The 20,454-nt window shown below is 45.1% G+C and overlaps 2 protein-coding genes across 5 annotated transcripts in view; both read right to left on the bottom strand.

Moving 5' to 3' along the window:
- The window catches only part of SLC20A2 (solute carrier family 20 member 2), a 58,863-nt gene extending 41,890 nt beyond the window's left edge, over positions 1-16,973 (bottom strand). For 3 of the 4 annotated variants that reach the window (XR_007507855.1, XM_049815428.1, XM_049815429.1), the window contains exon 1: positions 16,881-16,973. The gene's annotated coding sequence lies outside the window, so the exon portion shown is untranslated. The remainder of the gene's footprint in view (positions 1-16,880) is intronic. The other variant, XM_049815423.1, reaches the window with a different exon arrangement.
- A 716-nt stretch (positions 16,974-17,689) lies between these two features.
- SMIM19 (small integral membrane protein 19) lies at positions 17,690-20,209 on the bottom strand. The gene is made up of 3 exons (XM_049815581.1): positions 20,037-20,209; positions 19,757-19,881; positions 17,690-18,613 (listed from the first exon to the last, which is right to left on the bottom strand). Exons 1-3 carry the CDS (start codon positions 20,207-20,209, stop codon positions 18,546-18,548), a joined length of 366 nt encoding a protein of 121 aa, XP_049671538.1. The 3' UTR covers positions 17,690-18,545.
- Positions 20,210-20,454: the final 245 nt, after the last annotated feature.

Below are 20,454 nucleotides of genomic sequence, written 5' to 3'. Positions count from 1 at the left end.
CCATTTGAGTCAAACCTATGCTAGGCAGATTTATATTCTGGTTTAAATAATGTAATAGGACATGCCAATTTAAATAATTAATTTTAAACCCCCTTTGTTTTGCATTTCTGCATCAGCTGTTTTCTGAAAGATGCTCAGGTTCTCATTTACCAGTAACCACTAAAACAATGTTAATTTGCAACTTAATATAACTTTAATATCAAATGTAACTGGCCTTTTTGCCATTCAGATGGGAAGGCCACATATTTAAGCAATTATATTTATTTTAAAATGCATACACTTGGAGTAGAAAATAATGGGGTATTATTATCATTTTCTAACATAAAAACCTGTAAGAATTTGAACCGGAATACCTGTGAACTCCATTTGGTCAGAAGCAGAAATACACTAAAAACATCCAGAAGGTGCAGGATGTTGTTCCAGTTACGTTGTACCAACTTAAATAAGGTTACTGACCAGCAATGGGAGCTTTTGGGCTTTCACATACCTGCTGGTACTCTAAAACTGGGAGTCATAAGCAGCTGGAACCGGGGACTTTTTGTTTCCCTTACCAGTATTTGTGCCCCTGACCCTGCCTGGGAACCCTTATTTCCCCTCAATCTACAAAGAAAGAAAATAAAATTAACGAGGAGGAATGAAAATGGGTGGCAGATGACTACACAGGTATCCCATAGTACCTCAAAGAAATCCAGCTCTTGCAATACCCTTCTTTCTGGTTTTGAAGGCCCCCGTGACCATCTACACCATGGGGGGCTTGAAGCAGGACACCACACGCCAATCATTACCTGGAAATCAGCCCCGAGGTCCTCGAGGCTAATGGAGATCTAACACAGCTCTACTGAACACAGCACCATTTCTGGGTGCTTCAGTAAGTCGATTGTGCCTAATGAATACCAACAAAACCCTGAATATCTGCTCTGCAGATAGCTACAAACACAGTTGAAGCTGGAAAGAGCCAGCTCCAACCAACAAAAGTCCATCTGCTTTTGCATATTGGGTAGCAAGCTCCCACACATTCTGCTATCTATCAGGATAATCTCCAAATAGGAGGAGATGCATCCATGTTTCACTGCAAGAAAAAGCATCTCGGGGACCCTCTGGGAAGTCTAATGCGGTAGACATGAAAATTAAAAAGTCACTTGGCATTCAGGGATGGAGCGACTCCTCCGCTCTGAGGAAGCAAACCATTTGGATGGGCTTTCTTGATGGCTCTGAACTCTGTCACACTGTCATTCAAACCTCTTTTTCCAGCAAGGCCCTGGGCTCTCCAAGAGGACATCCCACCCCAGCTAGGAGACTTACACTCCCGATGGTTGAGGTGAATCGGCTGTGCTTGCACAGGCATGCAGGGAGAGCTGCCATGTTACAGAGTGTGACTCTGCTTGAGATCACACTTGTCTATTGAGCAAGCAAGCCCTGGGAAAATGAAAAGGAGGAACCCACAACTGGAATTGCCAGAGGCCAAGGCTGGCACAGAGGATGACACAGTCTCCGGGTGCTGTGTGGCCTGGGAGAGCCAGGCTGGCTCCAACCCCTGCCACAGCCCAAACCCATGCCGAGCCAGGAGGAGTTCAAAGGCAGCAAACCCATTCTGAAGGAGCAAGGCTTTGGCCAACGCTGTTTCAACCACTGCCGCGGTTAATGCTGGGAACCGGACTCGTATCATCCGCAACTCCGGCTGATTCACCGGAGACTGAGCGTACTACATCCATGCTAAGCCCAAGGAAAGGGGTGAACTGCTGCTCTGAGTCTCCCTGAGCTTAATCCATCATTTCCCCTCCGTAGCCCCATATCTGAAGAAAGCAAGCAGCATGGGCAAAGTATTTCCAAAAGCCCTGGCTACTGTTGACAACTCAAGAAGCATTAACCTGAATTACTAACGGACCTATCACAGAACATAAAAACTGTCCAGGAAACACTCCTGCGGCAATCCAAAAATACACACTTTGCAAATTCAGAGGTTTACGCAAAGATGCCTTTGGTAAAAAGCCAGAGTGCGGTTGCCAAAAGTCAACAATGAAAGTTTTTCAGATAAAGGAAACCTGACACCTCAAGACCCAGATTGCCTGCCATTTCCATTTCAGTTTGGGTTTCACAGAATAACCACTGCTGTGGAGTCTTTTCCCATTGAGCCAGAAGAGATGGCTGGGACTCCCCCGAGCCCCAGCAACCCTCTCTCTTCAAAGGGAGCTGGAGTGACAGAGTAGCTATCAACATGCCAAACCACACTGGCTGGCTCTCACCAACAACCTCCAAAATCAGTGTGGCCAGCAGGACAGAAGACCAAGCACTGCTGAAATGAGCTAGCTGAATGCCAAAAGGAGGAAAGGACGAGGGGTATAACCAAAGAGAGGAGGAATGATGACACTCAGAGGTGCTGACCGGGGTTATGGAAATAGGTGGAAGTAGATGAGGCCAATATATTGTGTCAATGGAAATTCTGCCTTTTTTTTGTCCCCCCTATAAGCACTGCAGTAATAAAGATATAAAGGTGGAAACAGCAATGAAAGCTGTGACCTTGGCTTCATTTCATAGGAACAGGAGCCAAATATTACACCAGGAGGCTGGTGACCATGCCTAATACTGTTTGGAGACCATGCCAACTAATAAGCCTGTTTCCCCGCAAAGTCCAATAGCTTCTGATCTCTGTTCTTCAGAGTCCATGTAATGGTCCACATCTATCTCCGGTAGCCTTTGCTGCTAGAGATATGAGGAGCATGATGGTGAAACAAAAACCTTGAGTTCCACCTGCAAGGCAGAGTTAATGTGCCAGCTGCTTCACCGTAGGTTGACGATGCTGCTGGAGCAAACAGGTGGCCAACAGACTTGTCACATTGGCTAGGAATTAAATCATCACCAATACAACATGCCAAAGAACATCCCATAGTCAGGTACTGGGCTCAGTGAACGCCTCCAAGAGGACTTACTAAGGGCATGTGGTCCTGTGAAGCAGGTCAAGAAAAGCTAGGCCTTTATCCTCTGCAAAGGAAAATGTTGCTCTCCAATGCTTCCCCTGTGTGAGAATTAGAACTGAAAATCATAGGAAAAGTGGACCTACAAACCAGCTTAATGTAGTGGCTTGGTCAGGGATCTTGTTATCAAGAACTCTCTGCCTCAGATGAGTTACTGCTCATGGAGAGATGGCTCCATGTTTTACCTGGGCTTTTTCTAGCCTGGGAGCAAACCCTGGTAACATTAGCATTTGTGCTTCAGCAGTCCAGTGCCTACATCCAGGTGGAGCACAAAGAGTCTTCCTAAAGGTACAGGCACGATAACAGGACACACGTTGCCTCTGGTGAACTGACGAACACATTTGTCTGCAGCAAAAGCTCAAACAGCTAGAATTTCTCTGCTTGCTGTCACAGAAGCTATAAGAGAAGTGAAAGTCATTAAGGTAGCAGGAGATATTTCTTTAAGTACATGGCACCAGCAAACAGTGCCAGTGGCTAGCGTGCCTCATCCTCAGAAAAAGGTGTTTACAGCGAAGCTGTGCTGATGATAGCGATGCATTACAGCACCCCGACGGTTGCCCAGAGGAAAAAAGATAGCATAGATGCCGCTGAGAGGTCAGGAATAGCAAAGGGGATTCCACAAGGAACCTCCCCTCTTCCCTGCCTTTCTGGAGAAGGGTGAGGATCAGAGCTAGCCATGCCAGGATCCTGCTACGCCCACCGCACCTTGAATGGGGACTTCTTTAGACCCATGCATTTCCCTTGCAGAAAATAACCTACCCGACAATAGGAATGGCACAGCGCTGACACAGACCTCTCCGCTCCGTACAAGCACTGAGAGAAGAGCCACGCCGCTCCAAGGAAGGGTGCAAATTCCCAGAGCACTGAAGTATCGGGAAAAAAAAAAAATCAAGCAAAAAAGGAGAAAAGAACCTAAAAAAATAAATAAAATTAAGTCTACAGCAGCCAGGTATGACAACCACACCACGTGAAGAGAGTCCTCTGGAGTATGGAAGCACATGTGAAGCACATTCCTTGGAAGACCTGGAAGGGACCAGAGTCTACCTCTGTCATACTGATAAGGAAAAATCACTCACTGTTATCCATAAAACAAATGAGCAAGTGGATCATCATGTAAAGAACACTGAATACTCGGGAAAAAAAAGTATATAAAATATTTTTTCTTTTAAAGAAATAAACAAGGAATCTATAATTAATAAACAACTGGTTGTTTCTGGTCACCGAGACCTTCAGAAGTCACAGAAGTCATTTCTTCTTCCATCTCTTCTACACATAAATTAAAAAGGGAAAATTAATTACGCCAATTTTTCAACTGTCAATCGGTACCTCAGCCTTGAATTAATCAGATATTGAATTAAATCAAATTAATAAAAAGATGTGAAGGAAACAGTTGCCCTGAAACCATGGCATACGTTACTCCCAAAATGGGCTTAATATTTCAATCAACGCTGTCTCCAAATGTTTAACCAATTATCCCCCGCAATTTGATTTTGTTTTCTTTAAAACTTCAGCAGACATGAACACCTTTGAATCACTTAATTTAATACAAATAACTAAACAGATTACAATAAATTTGGGATATATTACAAGTTTGTTTCTTTCAAATCCAAAGTACCAGAGTTTTAAAATAAACATAATCCTTTCAACTTTTAAAAATTTCTCAACCAAGCAAGAAGTATTTTCCATTCTCCAAAGTAATCCAGAACACAGACCATATTGTTCACTAACGTACATTCAATCTGGGATACACTGGTGTCACTAATCTAACATGAAATTGAGGTGTGCAGAAGACCATTCTGTATCTACTTTAAAACACAATCATCAGTTACTGACAAATTTATTTAAAATATGAAAAAAATTACGATCTGACCCACTGGCTACTCTACTAATCCTGGGATTTTATTTTGCCTGGGGTTCTCTAGGGTTTGTTCAGAAAACATAAAGTAATTGCACAAACTCAGAGGCACACTTCTCCATCAAGGAAGTCTTCCACAAGAACATGCAAAAACCCACACCAAGAGTGCCTCACAGGTTGATCTAAAGAAGGCAAATACCATGAAAGGCATAATGCTGGAAGAAACACTAGGTGAATGTAGAGGCAGAGGTAATATGAAGAAAACAGAAATGTGCAGATTTACTTGTTCCAGTCAACAACAGTAACTAAAGTTTATTGATTTCAGTTTCAGCAGCTAAAAATCCATGAAAACATTTTTATATGATACAGACAATACTATCCCATATTCAAATTTCTATCAAAGTAATAATATAGGCTAGGTTTTTCTCACATTGTGATTTACTTATCAATTAGTACAATAAAACCTATTTTAAACTGTAAATATTACTAAGTGCAAATAGTTTTTGTATCCAATTGTAATTTAGCTGTTCAATTATATGGAAATATCCAAGTAAAGAGACCAAAAAATATAACTGTTAGCTACAAAAATAGCTGGACACATTCTCAGCCACTCTCTCTCAACTGTTCCCTTTATATCCACTGTAAAACTATTTCCAACACACTAATCACATCTATTCGGAAGAAACTAAAATTATATGATTTCAAACTATTTTCATTAGAAAAACAGTCCTTTAACAACTGCTTTTACTCTTCCATCTAATTATATACTCTTAAAGGCCAAATATTCAGTCAGTGTGCAAAAATAACCGTAGCCTTTTATTAAGGATAAAACACTCGATAAGAGTTCATAAGAAAAATAATGATGCTCTTTGCCTCTACCAGCAACACTGTCCAATGTAGGAAATTACATTTAATTTTAAAATTTTAAATACATATATGTCAAAGTCTTAGTAACTCTGTACCAGAGACTTACTACAATTAAGTCTGTTCAAAGCATCGTAACTTGCTGGACTGCATGACCAGTTGTTTTCTTGGAGATACTTCACGTAATAGCCAAGATGTTCAAAAAAACTACCTTTCTAAAAAGCTCTCCCCTAACTCAGTACTAAGTAATCTGCGCTTAAAACCCCACAGCCCTGCCAAGAAAACTTACCTATCTGGAATATTTTTGTGACCAACAGTCAAATCAAAAAGATTGAACGGATTAATATTTGATTCTGACATCTGTCTAAGGACCTCATAGAACAATACATTATAAGGCCACTCAAATTAGAGGGCTAACACAATCTCTTTTTTTTTTCCTTTTACCTATGCACCTGTCACACTTTTTATGCAAAGGCCGTTTATTAAATGCAAGCAAAACCCCTGATTTCCTATTTCGTAATGGTCATGGTCTGATCTTCTCCACATTCAATGTATGTTTCTACAAAAAACCAAAATTGATTTCAAGTACAAAGCAGCAGCTATCTAATCCACAAATAAAAACTACAGCGATGTTCTGCTCTTCCTAAAACAAGCTTGAAGCCATGATTATATTAAAGACACAGATGTAAGGGGATTTTTCAACTTCCAAACAGATATGCAAACAAAGTATTACAATCCAGGGGTGCAGGGAAATGAATAAGCAAGCAAGCTACGTGACATTTGTGCAGCGTCCTCTCAAATCCTGCAATCCCTTCTAGAAAGTCTGGGTCTACATCTCCCTCTTCTTTACTCATGTTCTTCTCGCATGGCTTGGTCTCAGAAACTTTCCATGCCTGTAACGGAAACTTGAGCCAACTTCTTAAATGTATGATTTCTTCATCTCCACTCATCATCCACTTCTGTTTCTGAGAAGCTCCTCATCATGACACCTGTATCTCAAGAAGCAAAACAGGAAACATCACAGGGATGAAGCAAGGAAAGATGAATAATAATATGCCTCTGTGTCTTTAATAAAATCCCAACTGTCATTCAAGTTCCTTTTAGGAAATAAGAGTTCCTCTCACAAAAGCCAAGTTTTGGCAAACTAGGCACGTAAACGTCGCATGCCAAAATTGGGGTAACCAATTAAATCTCCCGATCTGCACCTCCATTCCTGACATGATGAGCAGGAAAAATCCTGTACTGGCTAGCTTTACATACTGTGGAAAACATCATCGGGTGCCAAGCTTGCAGAACTAGTCTGCAGCAGCCAGCTCAACTAAAAGAAATCACTGACCCATCTACTAACTTATCTACTACTGAAAACAATGCAAATTATCTTTACCCAGGACCTGTTTGTCCAAGTAAATAGAGCTCTAGCCCACAACTGAGACAAAAAACAAGGATGTAAGCCTCTCCTCTACTTTCCCCACTGCTCCTTAATCTACGCAACTTCCACACTACCTTTGCGTTTTTACACACTTATCAGGTACTGGAGGAGACACTTCCTCTGCATTACGGCAGTTTAACTACAAGGTGACAAAGGCCTCAGATATTTTCAACGTGTCTTTGTCCCCCAGATCATGTCATGAAGTTTGGGGGTGGGGTGCAGGGGACTTGCTTATTTGTTTCTCCCATCCAAAACTTGGGATGAAGCAGGCCCAAAGCCAACAGCAGCACTGTTCAGAGCCTAACAACAAAAAGGCAGAGGGATGACTCATGCGCAAAATGGAGAGACAGCCATCTTGCGTCCAAACATGCAGCCCAAACCATTTGCCTGCCTCACGATTTTGCCTGAAAGCTGAATGAGGGGGTGTAGGAGAAATTATTTCTGCAGCCTCCCCAGCCATGAAGCCTTCAGTGCAGATAAGCAGGCACCAAAACCATTCTGCCAACCAGCTTTCAGTGAGACAGAAGCATGAAAGCAATTTTATCTCTCCCTTTTAGGGTTAAGGCCATCTTTAAATAAACATTAGCACCAAAATCTCTTCCTAGCAGAGGCAGACCTGATCCTACCTCTTATCAGCTACCATCTCAAATTCTCAGAATTCCACCTTCCATCTGAAATCCTCCTTTCTTCTGCAAAAGCACTTGACAGCAGCATGCTCCATACATGGGGCACACTTCACAGAGAAAGATAGCATAGTCCTTCACCAACTCCTCCTAGCAAAACGATGTGTAGTTTCAGCTCTCTTACACTAGAAACGAGGGACAGCTGTAGGGACAGAGTCCCATCTGAGCACAAGAAGTCTTGGCTTTGGTTCCTGCACATTGCAGTACAGAAGAAAACCGAGCCTTGGACGGTCAAAGCAAGAAACCCTCTGACAATGCCCTCCGTACTGCAGAAACGATAGCTGTTAAGTAACTGGACAGAAATGTATTTGCTGTGCAGGGTATTTATATGTTGAAGAAAAATACATATTCCCTCAATTCTGAACTCTTGAAGAAGTCCTTACCCTCACAAGTGTTAGGAGGCAAACAGTCCTGAAAGCCTGTACCTCAGTGATCATGCCTGCTACTGAGAAACATGCTATTGCCTCCTCTAGAAAGGCAACTATCACAGATCTCAAGAGCTTACAGAGCACAAAAGCTGAGTCAGCCACACGTCCCATCAGCAGGACATCCAGAACATGCCCAGATACCATCCAATTATTTTATACCACAGTGATCCTTAATCTTTTATCACCATGATCACTGTATACAAAAAAAAAAAAACCACAATTTCACTGTTCCATAAACATCGTACCTCCATATTCTCTCTGAGCACCAGAAATTAATTGCGGACAAGTAGTTCAATTTATTAGTGACATCCTCACTCATTAATCAGATCTCTACACTCAGCATATGCACCATACAGATTACAAGACATCCAGGTTGCTCACCGTTGCATGCAGAAAAAGAACTGCAGAAAAAGATTAATAGTTGCCAAAAAGATCTGATGCTGGCTGTCACCTGAAACAATTGAGGAATTTTCAGTTTTCTTTTGAAGAGACAACTTACTGGCAGGCTGGTACTTCTAACTTTGATCTTCACAGCAGCCAACACCAGCAGAAGAATTTTGTAGCTCAGTAACAAAACACAGAAACCTCCTGGACTGTTAACTCAATTACAGTATTTTGGCAAGGAAGCTTTCCCCTTATACCTTGGGGAAAGTCTTAAGATTAAACAGTGCATGTTTTAAAGGCATACGTGCCTCAGTTATTTGGTGTAACTGTTCATGCACCTAATTGCTTTGAGAGAAAAAGTACTCTACGGCAACTTGCTTGGAAAACTGATATTCTTCTTTGTTTCCCATAACCACACCGACTGTCCCATGCACAGACACATAAATTGTAACGCCAATTTCAACCTGATCTGATGGAAAAGGATAGAGATTTCACAGTTGATCAATTCCTACAACAGGCTTGCAGAATAAATAACTGAGGCAGCCCCCTGAGCAACGTGCCTGGTTCAGAAACACCAGGGAGACATCATGTTTTGATTAAATTATACTCAAGAACTATGAGGCAGTGAGAGGCTGCTCAGGCACTGTGCTGTTGGGAAAATCAGGGATGCTAATGGTACTGCTGTGTAATGGAAAGAAAGAAGGGAAGACGTTTAAGGTACCACAATGCCACCAAAACTGAGAAAGCTGCAGAAAACACTCATCTTCACTAGCTCAGCTGCTCACAGAGCTTCTTTTTAATCCACAGAGCAATACAGCAATGCCTTATGTGACCATCACAGCTTCCATCTCTACATGGGCTGCTGCTGACATGTTAGCAGGCACTTCTCACGATTCGTTAAGGGCATTTGGTCAACAGTTGTCCTCTTTCGCCAATGTGAAACTGGAAAAGTAGACTGAAGCAGAGGTGGCCTCAGAAAACCCTAGAAAAAAAAAAATAAATTGCTTCTCAAACCCTTTCAACAAGATCCTACCCAGGCAGGGTAAGCTAAGCACTGCCACAACAGGTCAGATTGCTGGTCCATCTGTTTGAGAATCCTGCCTCCTGTGATTGGGACCAGATGCTTCAGAAGGTGGAACAGCTTGGGTAGTGAACAATGATGTAATTCACCCAAAGGGGAAATTCCTTCCTGACCTCATCAATTAGCATGAAGGTTTATATGCTTAATTTATTTTTAATCCTATTTACTGCAGCTCCGGACATTGTCATTATATATATAAACGTCCAGGTCTGCTTGGAATCCGACTAAACTTTTGGCCTCGGTAATATCACGTGGTATAATTATGCCAGGTTTCAAATGTACTGATTTTCAATTTCATTTAAACATCCCTTTGTTCTTACACTATAGGAAGTAGCACAGCGATTAACCACCTCTCTTCCCTTTCTGAGGGCTCCAGCCTGGCTTGCACTGTAAGCTCCCATGCCATACTGTGCTCTGTTACAGAGCAGGAACATAATCTGAGGGCCTATAAAACAACAACTTAGCAACCTCTATCAGTTATCCAGCTATGTTTCTATACACTAAATTTCTGGGATCTGTTGGAAGCTGGCAGCTCCAGCAGAATTTCATCAGGCCCTACCCTCTTCCAGATCTTGCAAGCTCACTTCTCTCATGTTTTCCACTCCAGAGCTGCCACCCTTATAAGCAAACTGTTTTGCCCTGTGTTGTGCTGCACTGTCTTGTGCTCTTTGAACCCCCCTGAGATTCTGATAAGTTTAGTTATAAAAGAACAGACAGGAAGCATACCAGGCTGGGCTTTTCAAGGTCACACAGGAACCTCTCCCTCTGAGCAAAGAATTTCCCTCCCATCTTCATGCCTGAATAAAGACCAACAGTGTCCGACCAAGCAAAACCAATCACATTTTGCTCTTGGCTGATGTTCCTGCGGGCTCTCCTGCACAGGTTCTTCTGTGCAATAACTTTAGCCTATGTTGTTACTTATGGATGAGCTCATGCCGTAGTCACCATCATTATTATGCCAAGTACTTACTAAAACTCCAGTGCAATTAGTCACTGCTGTTTCTGCTCACACAAGGCTTGCGAGAGGCATCGAGGTATAAAGCCACACCTTCATTCAACAAAAGTTTGGTGGAAAAAAAAAAAAATGTATGCAAGCGGCAGACAAGGAAGGGAGACTCTTAGAACAAACTTGAGGTTCTGGATCCTCTCGTCTCCCCAAAACATAGTTCTGCTTTCAGTAACTATTTGGGCTGCATTTTCTTCTCCCAGCCTCTGGAACTAAAACTTTGGACCCCAGGCCACAGGTTCTTAATCCCAAAGCCTTTAGGAGAGAAAGAGTAGGTCTGGCTGGAATCTTATGGGAAGATGGCCCCCCAAGGAGATGACAGAGATTTTTACAGCATCTCTGAGAACACCACATAGGCATCACTGTTTTACCACAAGTGTTTTAACTACAGGCTTGGAACTGGTGAATTATGGCAAGGGAGTACTTCTTTGCCGAAACCAAAAAGAAAATCACACCATTTCATCCCTCCTTAGAAGGATCTTCAGGCAAGCAAGCAACCAGTCGAGAGAAAACTCCTGTCCCAGCCTATGGTCCATGAACAAATGGAGCTCTTCAATGATCAAAATCGCAATAACTGAACTGGTAACAGGCACCAATTAGCCAACTGTTAGCTCATAAAGTAATACAACCATATGTAACTTCTTTCTCTATTTGAGTATCATATACTGATTAAAGTCAATAAAATCACAGGTCTTATAATGGCAATTAAAATGTCCTATTGCATACTTCTCAATAACCTCCCCATGCTGTTTAGTAGTTACACAGCAGTCTTAGAAACTCTGTTCCAGAGCAATGATCTTAATACTTTCTTTCTAAGAGGCCATAAAAGCTTTTCTGTTCTTCTGTCTCACATGTATGAAGACAACATACTGAATTGAGTGCTTCTACAATGCTCTTAGGCAATGCTCAAACAGCAGTCCAAGCCACAAGTTTCAGAGCACTGACATACCAACATCTCTAGGACCTCTGATCAGCCATCAAGTGGTTTGCCTTTGGCATTTCAGTATTTGCTGAGGTTGAAAGAGAAGACAGTAATGATATAGAACAATTCTCCCATCAGCAGTGGCAAAAGTAATCTTGGAGGCCTTGAGTGCAATGCTTTCACCACTTCTGAGTCACTACTGAATATGAAGTCAAAAAGATGTGATATTTTCTGTTTGTCACACACAAAAACAGAGTTTAGGTAAGGAAATCTTTTAACGGACTCAACAAAGGTATTTTTGGCTGCTAGAATTCTCAATCTGTTGTGCTAAAGTTAGCTTTAAATAAATATGCAATACAAGCAGTACATACTTTGCCTAAGAAAAAATCTGCTGGCCACTTACAGATCATATGAACTTGGTTATTTAGTCGAGCTAAGAACATCAATTATTCCAAGCCTTATCTGACTGTAGATTTGGATCTACTTAGCAATGACACTGCCACATATCAAAATGCACGACAAGACACAACTCTTTACCAAAGCAAGGGAAAGTTCCTGCAAACAACAGTTGCTGCCATTTAACAAGATGGTCATGAAGAAAAAAGGTAAGATTGAAAAAGCCGGCATGTCTGCCTCCACCCTTCCAACCCTCCCTCTGAAAAGAAAAAGCAAGTCTTCCTCTTCTGTCAGTCCACCCTTCCTTCCATGTTACAGTATAAAGAAATTGGATGCCTTCAACTATCACTCCCTGATGTCCACCAAATTAAGCTATGGAAGATGATAATCTTACTTTTTCACCCTTTCAAGCTTTTCATCAATCAGTAAAAGGGTTCCCTAAGTTCGGCTCTGGTTTTACAACGTGTCACAGAAGTTGGTTCTAATATTGCTCATCAGAGCGTACACCACTATCTGAGCAATGGCAAAATAGAGTCGTTCAAACATACTGAGTACTCTGTGCTGGGTAAAGTTCACAGCAGCTGTTCAAGTCCCAGAAAGACATCTGAGAGAAGCGCCATAAATAACGACATCACATGGAGTCTCCCATTGCACAACCAACATACATACATCTTTCCTGCTTAGGAATTTATGCTTCACACCCTATGCTGTCAGTCAAGAGCATATTACAAACTATGTTTCCAGGATGACCCAGAGGATATTTTGGAAAGTAATACAGCCCTCCTGCCGGCTGAGTCTTCTCCAAATACTCGTTCTACCCCATTACAAAAAAGACAAATGTTTCTATAATCTTGTCCAAATTGCGATCTTTCTCAGGAGCAAGCTATAGAACCACGTGTGCCTTTTATACATCATGGATGTCTAAAACCAGTTCCAGCACGTCTGACAGCCTGACAGAAACTGAAGGGGACTACTCCTTCGCAGACGCAGGATCTAAGTTTTTCTTCAGATGCGCAAATGTAAGCTATTTTCTCAGACTCCAATTTCAACAAATCCCCAACTTGAGCAGCCCCTTTTTAAGATTCTTAATTCATTTTACTGTTAGAATAAAATTAAACCCAGTTCTCCTAAAACATCTCATTCCTAGGCCTCTGCAAGGGGAGAATCGCTTTTCAAAGGAGTGCCTAGTTATAATTCAGAAAGATGATACACGGCTGTTTTATAAAAACGAGGGGGTTTTGTTGGGGTTTTTTTCCTTTTTCTGGAGTTTAGCCACAAATTGCCTTCGAGGGCTTGGTTCAGAAATTCCAAATTCAGTTTATTGTTTTTCTCATTGAGAACTAACTCCTTTTAGCAATTCTGTTAATCTTGGAGTTTGAAGTTATTTTTATTAAAGTAACGCCCAGAGTTTAGATATTCCATAAAAAGATCAGGAATTATTTTTATTAAAGTAACACCCAAAGCTTAGACATTCCTTGCAAAAATCAGGCAAAGCACCTTCATTCTTAAAATGGTTCTTAGCCTTTTCCTTGTAAACACAGATTTCACAGAGAAAACTGAACACTGAGAAGTTTTATCAGCCTTTTTTATCAGAGAGTTGGGAAAAAAAACATTATTAAGGCAGGATTTTTCCTGCCTAAAAAAATCCGGAGCCTTTTACTCTTAACATGACGTGTGGGTTTTTTTCCTCCTCCCTTCTTGTTTTCTCTTATGGAAGAAGTAGCACCAACTGCCATTTCTCAACATCACATTTCTCATGAGACATTTGCGCTGGCTTTAAGGTGTTCTGCCAGCAGTCAACTTCTCTGGTCATACTCGGTATCTGTCCCTTAGCCAGCAGGGAGTCCCGCCGACCCAGGCGACACCAATTTCTGATGGAGCTTGTTAGACTACAAGAAACTAATTCATAGCCCTTAACTCTTATGCCACAACAGAAACAGGGCTGCAAAGTAAAGGATCTTACCTCCATTCTCAGGGGCCTGAGGCACTGAAACCTTCTGCTCTTCAGCGGCAGCCCTGTCTCAAGGACAAGATCAAGTGCTGCCTTTTTGCTTGAGCGACTACGTTAATAAACTAGGTGACATCACCCAGGTTCTTTACCATGACTAAAACACGGTTTAAATGTTTGGAGGGGAAAGGGAACACCTTTTGATCACTACTTCCAATTTGGAGCGTAAGCAACTGCGACTGAAGACTGCACTTTGTCAGCAAGCCTCTTCCAAACGCAACTGCTCTTTAGGCGTAACAGGCCAAAGACATCACAGAGTTAATAACACGTTTTCCTACAAGGTGCTTCTTCCCCATTGAAGAAGGCACGTAGTGACAATTTTTAATCTCTTTAATGTAGAAATTAGGGCCAGGGCAAAATCTTTTGAATTCATCCAAAAGAGAGGTTAAGTTGCAACATACCCACCTTTCTCTCTGCAGCGTGTATAATTTCGGCTTGCTCAATAGCAGTGGCACTCCTGAGTTGAGGAGGACTTTAAAAGGAGCGATTATGCTCACGGAAGTAAGCTAACGTGAATAAACTACCCAGGCAACAGGGAGACATTCCAGAGCCTTGTGCTGTCACCAGGCTTTTGGCCAACGCTGCTTAATCATATATGCAAAACACAAATTACAGAAAGATTCATCAGAGGTTAGAATATTCTCAATGAATATTCAGCACTGCGCTGAAGAAGTTTCCCTGCAAACCATCCTTGGACGAAGGCACTGGGATCTTCTCCCCATTTTCAGAGCTTCTACTGGCATCAGCAGTACAAGTCGTGTAACAAAGGCTTCTACTGCGGGTCTTCTCAATGGATCAGGCAGTTTTGGAAGGAAAGTTTGAGACCAAGTTTAGCACCGCCTGAGTGTCACGCTGCTGAAACTTGTAACTCTTAATGGCTATAAGGCACCACGGCAGCTGCTACAGGCTACTTTCTCATCTGGGCTCAGCCAGCACATGCCAATTCATACTATCTGGGCATATAACACTGAACTGAAACTCAAAATGCTCGTGACATGAGGGAAGATATTTTCACTACAAGGCCCACAGAGTTTACAACGTCTTCAGCTTTAAACACAGCCACACTCATAGCTTAGAAATATTTAAGACCCTCTTGAGCCTTGTCACAAAATTTATAAAGTTCTATCTGAAAAGCTTTGATCTTCTGTGCAGCACTGAACATAAAACCTAGCCAGCCACATTTTAGTTACGAGGAGAGAGATGACTTTTCCACCACTTAAAAGAAGATTATAGTTTTCACATAAGATTATAGAGTCACGGTTGTAAGTCCATCTGAAGACTGCATTTACAAAGATCTGACAGTTTCGCAGCTCCCATGGACACAACAGAGCGGTCAGATTCTCAAAAACATCCGAGTTATAATTGAGAGCAACTTCTTAATGCTTTTTTGCGGTACCTTATAGATGCAAAGTCTTAACGGCTTTGAAAGCCATCCCTCGCATGCTTTGTGTGATCAGACACCACGAAATCTACATACCATAATAACTTTTTAAACAGTATTGGGTAAGCTGGAAAGATTTGCCTCTGTACAGCATTCTCAAAAATAAACACAACTAAAGAAAACTTTGGCACAATTTTTTTAAAGGTCACACGCTTTCCCCATCCAAGACATCTAATAATTCAGCATGAACAAAGTTCCACGAGAGTTTGAGAATCCATTCCTGTGCATGCCTATGAGCCCGACTACTGCAAATGGGTGCAAAAAACCCCAGATCTGTTGTCTCTACCCTATCTGCCTTTGCTTTTAGGCACCGATTTTTTACTACCAGTTGAAGAAAGCACCTTTTCCTACATGCAACATCATGAATTAACGGGTAAAAAAAAATCACTGCTGAAATCTGAGTTGAAACTTTAAAAGGTGACTGCACCTTCTATCCCAAAGCATACTTGTACTATAACACTGAAATATAAAAACCCCAAGAAAAGAGGGTATAGTTTTGCTGGGACAGAACTTCGATAGCTGCACTTAAGTGGGGAAGACAAACCACTACCGGCCCTTCACTCACAGCTCAAGCAGCATTCTTCTAAGGCCCTAGCAAATGCAAAAGGCGCACGCCCTGGAAAAGCTTTTGCTTTTGTTACTTCTCCTTAAAAACGTTTTGTCTCGACAAGTAAGTCGGTGAGATACCCGTGCCACTACCTCAGGTCCAAGAGCACAAGCCACTCGAGATTTCTAAGCGCTTCACGGTGCCCCCAGCTCCGCTGAGAGGAAAACTGTACGATTATTAGCTACAGGCAGAAAGACGGCTGGGCGTAGTAAGCCGGAAAGAACGGGTTCATCTTGACATGCTGCTTTATGGAAACACATGGCAGCCGCACCGAACGGCTGCTGGGGAGAGCAGCCCTGGCGAGCGTTACAGAAGATGCGCCATTAGAAGGGATTCGTCCCCGCGCTGCCCGTTCCCCGGGCTGACCGCTGGCGTGGGCGGGAGGGCTGAGCTCTCGGTACCGCCACAAGCCCCGCGCCGGGGCAGCGCGGCGGCGACCGAGGGCTGAAGGCGGGCACCGCTAAGGCGGGGAGCCCTCCCGCGGAGCACAGAGGGGAAAGCCCACCCGGCCCGGCGGCAGGCAGTCTGCCTGCGGGCCTCAAGCGGAGCCGGAGCCGGCGCCGGCCGGCCGGCCGGCCGGCCCCCCCCCCTCCCCCCTCCTCCCCGTCCACCAGCCCCATCCCCGCCCCCGCCCGCGCCTTCTCCTCAGGCGGCCCCTTCCCGCCTCACAACGGCCCCCCGCGCGCCGCCGCCGGTGAGGCGCCCCCCCTTCCCTTCCCTCCCCTCCCCTCGGCGCGGACGGGGCGAGGGGAGGGGCAGGGGCGGGGCGCCCCCGCGCGCGTGCCCCGCCGCGGCCCCACTCACCGCCCGGCGGGCGCCCTCCGGCCTCCGAGCAGCAGCAGCAGCAGCAGCAGCAGCAGCAGCGGTGGCGGCGGCGGCGGCAGCAGTAGCCGGCGCGGCCCGGAGGCGGAAGCGACGGCAGGAAGTGAGGTCTGCGTGGGGAAGGGGAAGGGGAGGGGGAGGAAGCGCCGCTTCCGGGGGCTGTGTGGGGACGCGGGGCGGGCCGTCTCCGCTGGGCGGGCGGTCTCGGTCCTGCGTGAATACCGCTAAGTAACGGGGCGGCGGTGCGGAGCCGGCTCTTCATACGGCCGGAGTAACGTAGGAAGGAAGAGGCACCAGGGGGGCTCCGGGGAGGCAGCCCCGGGGCTTCCCGCGGCCTTCCTCTTCCTCCTCCTTGTCGCCGGGTGGGAACGGCGCTTCCTGCCGCCAGCCCTCGGCCCCGCCGAGTTACGCTTCTGTTCTCCTCGGTGAGCTGTCAAAAGGGGCCATCGGCACGGCTGGCAAGACGGCAGGAGTTCACCCAAAGGAGCCCTTTCCACGGGGCAAACCCACGTCATGTTTTACTGTCCCTGCAGACGGACACTAAAGCGCAGATAATTTCAGTCTAATAAGGAAGATGTGGTGAACAAAGCCAAGTCTCCTCATATCTGAGTGGAACTGCAGTGCTGTTTACCACCGCTCCAAGACTTGGTATATTTTAGCCCCGAATTGGACAAAAACCTCCTGCTGGGCACACGCTCCCAGCTCTCTGTGCTGTTTGTTGGCGTTCTGTTCACCACTCGGCCTACTCAAGTCATGTAATGTTAGGAATTACAGCATGATACATCTTCAAGTAGTTTTTATGATTAGATTATTTTATTAAGAAGTAATTTCTGCAGTATTCTTTAAATTACCTGATTCTGTGATTTACCTACAAAGAAAAAAGTAACTGGGGTGTGTTGTCTCTTCTGGGTAAGCCGTGATCTTCCTGTTGATGCAAATTTTAATAGACCATCCCATTCTTTAAAGCAATTTGACTAAATTAAGCTAACCACCTTTGCTATTAACATCATAGTATTGGCTTTAAGTGTCTTCTAGACATGCAGTTCCCTGTGTACTTCTCAGTTCTCAAAGTTTCTCCAGGAAAGGTTCACAGTGCTGCATACGCAACCCCCCTATAAACACAGAGAGCAGGATCTTTCCGCGCTACCACCAGCGACACTCTGGGCTCTCCGAGCTGTTCACCTTTGCTAGGCAGTAAGGCCGCAGTATCTTCATTCACGTTTACTGAACGCATTCAGCAAATTCAACAATGCGTCATCAAGGAACAAAAGGGTTTCCAGGCAGACAGATACTGCCTTGTTTTCTCTAGGGTGCCATCACCAGAGAAGGTAGGAGCTGATTTCCAAGGTGCCAGCAGAGAGAGAAATTATTTAAAACATTGGTAAGACTGCACTTCTCTACCCTCAGAGGTTTCTCTGAGCACGTCTGCCCTGTGTTGGCTACTTTCATGCTGAATGTTTCAGTAGGCACTCAGTTTACTTCACGGGGCTCAGAGAAAAGCTACTGAGAACAAAGTTTTTAGCAGAGTCCCCTTTCTCTTCCCCTGGCCTTCAGCTGTGTATCAATTAAGAGGCATTGAAAATAGCTCCACACTGGCTCTTATCCTCAGCACTGGAAATATATCCCAAGTTCCTACAACTGTGGGCTTCATTCCACTGAGAGCTGTACGCTTTCAGTCTGTTTTGGTGGCTGCTGCTGCTGTTCATACTTCCTTGCTGAAAAAAAGAAACACCGGTCAACACCGATTATACCATTTATTATATGCATGTGTATATATACGTGCATGTATTCGTATCTCTATATATACACATATAAATATGATAACAATCAAGAAATAGACTTAAGATGAGAGAATGTAATTTCACCACTTAGCCACACAACAGGAAGTTTCAGTCACCGCGTGGAACTAGTCCTTTAGCATATGGCCTTGGAAAGGCCAAACAGTAGGGTCATAGCAAAATGTCAGTAAATTAATGGCAGAGAACTATGATTCCATTCAGGTCCTTTCATTTAAAAAAAAAAAAAAATTAAAGACGCTGTCTTCAGAAGTACTATTACAGATGACCTGAACAACTCATTAGTCACACCGCTGATCACCACATCACTCATCTCCTCCACAATACACGTGCCACAAGCTAACAACTACATTGACTCCAAAAGTAATCTGGTTAGAAAGGCAAAGGGAGATCAAAGAGTTGTGTGCGGCGGAACAAACACCAAAAAACGAATGCCAGCAGGCATTTCTCTGCAGGAAGCACATCCTTTGTTGTTCCTACAGAACACAATGGCCTGGTTTAAGAGTCTTGACATTAAATCTTTACATTTAAAAAGGGGTTTCAACTCATGAGGCAGTTCTTGCCCGTATTCCCTCTAGGCGTGCAGGTATGGCAGATGTGAAGCAAGTACAGGTGTTTCTCTGAATTGGACCTCTGGAGTATCAGAGGCACGGGGCTCTATCCTACCTCCAACCTGACCTTCAGCATTAAGGTGGGAGCGGCAACACTTGTTGGTACAGTAAAACTCTCATTTATTTTCAGTTTATGAAGTTGAATTACTGGTGATTTCACCGTCCTCTCAACTTTTACAAATCCATCCACGTCTTGACAATATTCAGACACTCCCAGCTCTTTTTATAACTTCAACATCAGATTCGTTTCGACAGCTAGAAGAGAACCGCACGGCCGCTCCCTCGCTCCGTACTTCCTCGCGCCTCAATCCCGTGACCCACGCTCTCGCGTGGTGCCGCAGGGCCGGGGGGTTCCGCCCTGGTGTCCCCACAGCGCGCCAGGACAGGCAGGCTCGACGCCGACCCCAGAAACCCACAGGCCCAGGGGAGCCCCCTCTTTCCTTTGACTCACCGATGGAGTACATCTCCAGCTGCTGCCGCAGGCGGATCTTCTTCATGCTGTCGTAGAAGTTGGGCTCGGGCGGCGTCTCGGCGGCTGGGGGCAGGGTGAAGATGCGCATGATCCTCCTCTTGTTCCTGCGAAGGAAGGCGGGGGTAGGGGGGGGGTGAGGCGGTGAGAGGCCCGGCCCGGCCCGACCCGGCCACACGTGGGACCGGCGCGGCCGCTTCCCGGCGGGAGCCCTCGCCCCGCCCCCCGCCGCCTCCCCCCACCGCCCGCGGCCTCCCCTCACCGCCGGGCGTAGACGAGGAGGGCGAGGCTGGCCAGCACCACCAGCAGGTAGACGTTGGTGGCCTCGTTCCACGCCTCGTGCACCGAGTAGTCGATGGCGCCGCTGTCGCCCAGAGCCGCCGAGCCGCCGCCGCCGCCGCCGCCTGCCCCCCCGGCCGCCGCCGCCGCCGCCATGGGGGAGAACGGCCGTTAGGGGCGGCCCCGTGGCGGCGGGCGGGAAGTGACGTCAGGCGAGCCGTTGGGGCCGGCGTGAGGTGCTGCGCTTCGGCCTCCCTGCCGCCATCCCGGGGCGGCCCTGAGGGGAGGCAGCGAGGGGACCCGGGCCGGGCCGGTCCCCCCCCCCCCCCTTCCCCTCCCCACGCTTTTATTTCCCCCCCTCTAGCGGCCGGTCTCTGGGGGAGGGGACGCGAGAAGGTGGC

The sequence above is a fragment of the Accipiter gentilis genome, chromosome 12 (genome assembly GCF_929443795.1).
Source record: "Accipiter gentilis chromosome 12, bAccGen1.1, whole genome shotgun sequence".
Lineage (NCBI taxonomy): Eukaryota > Metazoa > Chordata > Aves > Accipitriformes > Accipitridae > Astur > Astur gentilis.
Note: the sequence above shows the minus strand (reverse complement) of the source record. Positions and strands in the feature narration are given on the sequence as shown.